Below are 6369 nucleotides of genomic sequence, written 5' to 3' on the forward strand. Positions count from 1 at the left end.
CGGGACAGGGGCAGTAATGGTCTCTCGAAAGGCAACTTTTGGCTTTCCTGTGATGCAAGGACAGCCATATTCTTTTTCCATCCTCTAAAAGGAGTAGAGGAGATAATTTTTTCATAATTTAAATTAAAAAAAAATAAACTGAAAGAAAAAAATCTTAAGCATCTTACACACCTCAGTAGCATTCATTTAAATATTAATAGATAAATAATAAATCTTAAATCATTTTAGTATCTTAAAAGGATTTGATACTTAAATACAAACTGCTTTTACAGATTTTATATAAATGAATTCTAATTTACAGTAATTAACTTATACTTAACTTCAACTTCTAGGAATCCACAACATTTTACAAATAAAAAGATTTAGAGACCAAAAATAATTACTTTGTAACACATAGTACAGGGAACAGTACACTGTTATCTGGATACAAATCAGAGTGAAGCCTGAAGAACCACTATTAGTTTACAACCATTAGATTGAAAATTATTAACTTTTACTCTTAACAAAATGCAGACAGTAATAAATTGAATTCAGTTCAACTTCCTTATTTTTCATTACCTGAGCATAGATTTCCAGGTGTAATTCTCCCATTCCAGACACAATTGTCTCTTTGCTTTCAGTGTCAAAGTGTACTTTGAATGTGGGATCTTCTCTTGTAAACCTGCCGATACCTTTTGAAAATTTTTCCAGATCATTCTTTAAAAGAAGAAGAAAGTCATTACAGTCTGCTAAGCATGATAAGCAATGGGATTTTTAAAAGAACTTTACTGAATGAAGTCAAATATATCAGCAGTTAAGAAATAAAAATGATCCACATCTAGTTCTACTCCGTACCTTTTTTAAAAAAATGTGAGCTTGGGTACCACACACAGCTAAGAATCAGGGAACAGCTAACCAAATAGAATTTTCTTTCCACATCAAGATAGAAAACAAGAGTCCAAGACTTTAAGCCATCTACCATGCTTCAAGAAAATAAATTAATAATTAAAAAAAAAAAAGAGTCTGAGACTTAACTCTATTCTCTTTCCTATCAAACTGACAAACTGTCCTTTTGTGGAAAACTGCCCAAAAGTAGAATGTAGAATCTGTTACATTTTAAAAAAATCCTATACATATACATAATCAAAGGAATCAGCATGTTTACCAAGACTATATTGTAGATTCAAGAAGGATCTTTAAGACCAACAGTAAGGCAAACAAAATATTGAGACTTCTCCCTTTCAAAACAATCTGCCTGAATATGGTATGATGTATCTTTATTCTCCTTAAATGTAATTCCACATGGTAAGCAGAGTAATGATCCTCCAAAGATGCCCTAATCCCCTCAAACCTGTCAATGTGTTACCTTACATGGTAAAGGGGACTTTGCAAATGTAATTGTTGCAGACCTTGAGATGGGGAGATTGTCATGAATTATCTGGATGGGTCCAGTGTAATCACATGGACCTTTAAAAATGGAAGAGGAAGGCAGAAGGGTAGGTAAGAGAGATTTGATGATGAAAGAGGTAGGACGTATCTGAAGCATGAGAGGAGCTCAACTAGCTGTTGTTGGCTTTGAAGATGGGAGGAAGTGGGCCACAAGCCAAGAAAGGTGGGCAGCCTCTAGAAACTAGGAATAGCCCTCAGGTGACAGTAACCAAGGAAATGAGGACCCCAGTATTACAACCACAAGGAACTGAATTCTGCCAACAACCTGAGTCTGGAAAATCTCAAGGTTTCTCAGAATAGATGTAGTAGCAACTGTTAATGATGTATGCCCAGATGACAATTTGTGAGAATATGTTCTATAAATGATAGTTCCCAGATGATAAGAGATCATAAGATGTTCACTCAATGTATGAATAAGTAAATTTCAACATACCATATTAACATGACTGTTATGAATCCCAAGGCAACTTAGGAACTAAAGAATTATGGTTTAAGATCAGACTAATTCCAATGGCAAACAATGCAAATGTAAAACCTGTTCAAGCAATTTGGGCTTTGTAAGAAGCTAAATGAGATCAAACCCTATTATAAAACTATAAAAATATAAAATTATTTTTAAAAACCAAATTATATTTGAAAGTGAGAAAAAGTCTTGTTCAAGGGCTTTCTATGTAATACTCAGACATTTACTTCGTAACTACCACATAATCTAGAGCTATATTATAATCCATCAGACAATCTATCTCTATTATTAATTAATATATACATCCTAAAGTACTTTCCAGTAGGGTTTTCCTATAACATAGGACAGATGCCCTTGTTTCCTCTTTTCTAATAATTTACAATCTGAATCCAGGAAGTTACACTTATCACTCTGAAGCCAATGATATATATTAATAGTAGAGTTATAAAGTACAGTCTGATGAATATTTTGATACCTTCAATTTCTTCAAATATAATGAGGATTTATTATTAGGAACAAATTGGTAAATTTTAAAAGGTGCCCTCAATGCCAAAAGAAGAAATAGAAACCATAAGACTGCTGGTTATCACAAGATACCAAATGCATTGTGGAGACAGATGAAAAAAAGCTCAAGTCTTTATTGTGATACACTCAGGTTTAAATCAAACTCCTACCTTGTTTGAAGGCTTCATTGCTATTGAAATGACAGGATCAGGAACATGAATTGACTCCTAAAATATTTTTTAAAAGAACAGAGAAGAATTCAAAAACAGTACTGTATGGGGTCAGGGATGGGTTAATTTTAATGTGCCACTTTATAACAGAACAAAAGAGAAACACTAGCCAATGTCTTTAGGCTTGACAATATATATCTTGGCCTGCTTCACATTAAATAAGTATATTAATATAAATATTAATAAATAAATAAAGCTCTCCACTTACATGATCTTCTTCTTCCCAAAATAATTTTTATATTTATTTACCTAACTGTTTAACATAATCATTACAATGAATTCAAACGCTGAAATGTGGATTTCTCTCTTACTGCCTAATGGCTACATTTGCTGTTGCAATCTTCTGATAAGTTACTTTTTTAAATCAAAATATACCACAATCACTGATAAGGGAAACAGAGAAAAGGCACCAAATTCTTTATACCCATATCTCATTTAATCAATCACAACTCTGACAGACAGGTATTATTATCCCTCTTTTACAAATAAAGTCACTAAAGGCTTGGAAGAAAGATAAAATAACTTGGCTAAGGGCCAGTAGGTAGTACAGGGCAAAGGTGAGAACCTAACCAAGGCCTGTTTGCTTCAAAGCCTCAATGAGCACTTCCTACAACCACCAATCACTTCACACTGTTAATGACAAGTATTTAGAGAAGGCATTATCCATAATACTTAGAGAACATTCCTCTTATCTAGGTCCCAAACAAAAACTGTATATATTTCTTTATGTTTTTTTGTAGTGCCTTAAATCAACATGTAAAACCATAGACATTAGAGAATATTTTATACAAAAAAACTAAATTGTAAAATTATGAATTCATCACTTGATACAGGGAACTATTACAGTGCTCACCTGTTAGAGCTGGGACAGTACTTATGAAAATGAACCATTGGAAATTACCTGTCCCCGATGTACTCATACTTTTTTTTACTGAATTGAGGACAGAGACTACCCTCATGAATAAATGGTCATAATGTAGGAGAGCAGACACAAAAGGGAGGTGAGTGAAGGGAATTCACAGGCAGGAACTATCTGAGCACACTCTTCCCTTAGGATCCCTCGATGAAGAAAAGGGACCTCTGAGTTCCAAAGGGCAGACTGAATGCAGTAAGTCAGTCTAGTTGCATCTTGCCTTCTGAGAATGGTTATGTTCTGTTATCGCCAAGTCTAGTACAAATATTACAGCCTGTTTTAGCTCTCTAGGGGACTGAGGGAATGGTCCACTCCCTGGCTACTGAGTTAATGAGGCAGTAGCATCCTGATGGAACTAGCTTGATGGTAGTGACAACAATTACTAATAGAAAGGCACCCACAGTGGGGAAGCAGATCTCAGGTGGAGGAGACAGAGCTACACAGTTCAGGTATTATCTGCTGGAGATTTTTCCTTCACCCTAAACTTGGTGGATCATGGAATGATTTTACTAAGAAAAACCAGATTAAGTTAGTTTACATAGAGCACTTGTCTATTTGACAGTCAAAAAGCTACAACCAACATTCAAAGAGCCACAACCAACTTGATGCCTATGGTAATCAATTAAAACTCCTGTGGTCGTTTTTCTAAAGTATTAAATGTACTACATAGAAACGTAGACTTTTGAAATTCAAGTGATAAGTAGCTTTGAAATTAAATGGCTTACCATAGAGAGGCCACTATTATCTTTGTTTGTGAATGTATCTCCACTAGCACAGTCAATGCCGAACAATGCACAGATGTCTCCAGCATATACTTCCTCAACATCCTAAATAAATAATACCAAACGATATTGGCAAGTAATATAAATAAAGGCATGGTAACTAAAAAGTAACTGCACAATAAATACATTGTACATAAACAAACATGGCAGAATCTCTCACCATGAATTCTGCAGAGAATGAATTAGCCAGAACTAAAGCAACACCAACAATCAACTAGGCCAAGACATATCTCAGAGTCTTTATTTAAACCAAATCTCAATAGATAAGATTTTACTTTAAATAAAAAACTTAAAGCTATGACATCATTACTTGAAGGATCTACAGTACTCACAAAACATGGTACTTCACTGTTCTGAAATTATTTCTATGGAATTAAAAAGCATGTACCATATATGCTGCCACAGTTACACAATGAGATTGTGACTGACAGAGAAATACGAGGAAAAACTGCAAAGTAAGCTCTGAAAACAAAGGCAGAAGAATAGAGTCCATTGTACTAAAAATAATTTTAATTTCTCACAGATGCAAGCAGTCAAGAAAACACAGGAAATCCAAGAACAAAGCATTAGTGCCTCCAAGCTTCCTAGTTTTTGTCCTTTTACATTGACAGTTCATTTATAACAGCTGTGGCTTTGAGTGAGCTATCCTTCTTTAATGGTTACACAGCTGTTCGTATCTCCTAGCTGCTGGCCCATGAAACAGCTGTGAAAATCACTAAGCCCTCTAGCCTGCCCCCTGCTGCCTATCTCACAAAACAGCAATGCTGTCCAATTTTGAGACTGCCAATTCATCTTCTAGGAGAGACAAAAGTTAAGGCTACCAAAACATTCATAAGATTTTGCTTAGACTGATAAATTTCTCCAGGAATACAGAGCTGGGCTGAGAAAGGGTAGGAGTAGGAGAGAACCTCATGTACTTGGTATTCCTGCCAAAGCCTAATCATAAGGACTACAGAAGGCTATGGCAGATACAGAGCCAATTCAAGGATTCAAGCCATAAGTCAAAGCTTATCTCCCAGACTAGACCTCGAGAGGTTTTAAATCTTCAGGTAGATTCTGGTGTCAATATGGCCCTTCAGTGGATTCTACAATAGGAATAAAAGCTCTAGTGTTAAACAGGGCTTTCATGCCTGCCATATTTCATAAAGTAAATCCATTCAACAAATGTGGAAAATTATGTGTGAATTTATTACTCTCTTATCCTTAAGAACCATAGTTCCACTGTACTAAATGCCTGTTACACTCTTTGTAACGATAGCTCTTAAGGAAAGCGCTGAATGTTGTGTTCTGAGTGTTAAGGAACTAACATTCTCTTTCCTTAACCTTGGCCATTGATGAAATATAGCTGACACTCAACCAGTGGTATAAAATGAGTTGTTAATGTTTGCTAATTTAGCCTATAGCAAAGTGCTAGATCAGAGCTGTAACAAACCTAAGAAAAAGGAAGAAGCTAGGAAAACACATATGTTTAACCAGAAGTGATTTTTCAGCAGGGCTCAGGGTACCTGGAAGGTAGATCTACTTCACTCACATTTAGAGGACTTTCTGATCTCACAATCATTCTGTACTTGCCTCCATCATGTCAGCATGCATGCGAACCAGCCGTTGCAGCCGCACTTTCTTTCCTGACCTCGTGTTATAGATGGTGTCACCCTTCTTCAGCTCTCCCTGATAACTGCGGACGTAAGTTAACTGTCCAAATCGACCTGCCTAGAAGTCAAGATTGGGTAAGGGCAGAAACATAAATTAACAGGAAAACTTCACAACTACCTCCAAATATTCCCTCCCAATTTTAGCAGTCCATCTTACATACATGTTTCAGTTTGTTGTCATAAACTACTTTAATATTAATACTAGCTTTGAACATAGGTAAAATAAATTAAATGGTGGTTGTTCATCAATTCTTTTGCTATCACAATCCAAGAAATTTCTGCTTTCTCTGAAATAAGTTATTAGAAAATATTTTTAAACTATTTACATAATAAGGAAGTCTCTTTTTGCCTAAATGCCGTAAACACCTACTTGGATGCTGATTATTTTTGTTATATT

General features: G+C 35.3%; 1 protein-coding gene across 1 annotated transcript in view; it reads right to left on the reverse strand.

The window, feature by feature from the left end:
* The window catches only part of GFM1 (G elongation factor, mitochondrial 1), a 46001-nt gene that overhangs the window by 23380 nt on the left and 16252 nt on the right, over positions 1-6369 (reverse strand). The window contains exons 9-13 of the mRNA XM_012642908.1: positions 5893-6030; positions 4264-4365; positions 2566-2622; positions 559-696; positions 2-84 (exon numbers count right to left, since the gene is read on the reverse strand). Of these exons, the coding sequence (XP_012498362.1) occupies positions 2-84; positions 559-696; positions 2566-2622; positions 4264-4365; positions 5893-6030 (518 nt within the window). The remainder of the gene's footprint in view (position 1; positions 85-558; positions 697-2565; positions 2623-4263; positions 4366-5892; positions 6031-6369) is intronic.

Source organism: Propithecus coquereli, unplaced genomic scaffold (genome assembly GCF_000956105.1).
Source record: "Propithecus coquereli isolate 6110/MARCELLA unplaced genomic scaffold, Pcoq_1.0 Scaffold19, whole genome shotgun sequence".
Classification (NCBI taxonomy): Eukaryota; Metazoa; Chordata; class Mammalia; order Primates; family Indriidae; genus Propithecus; species Propithecus coquereli.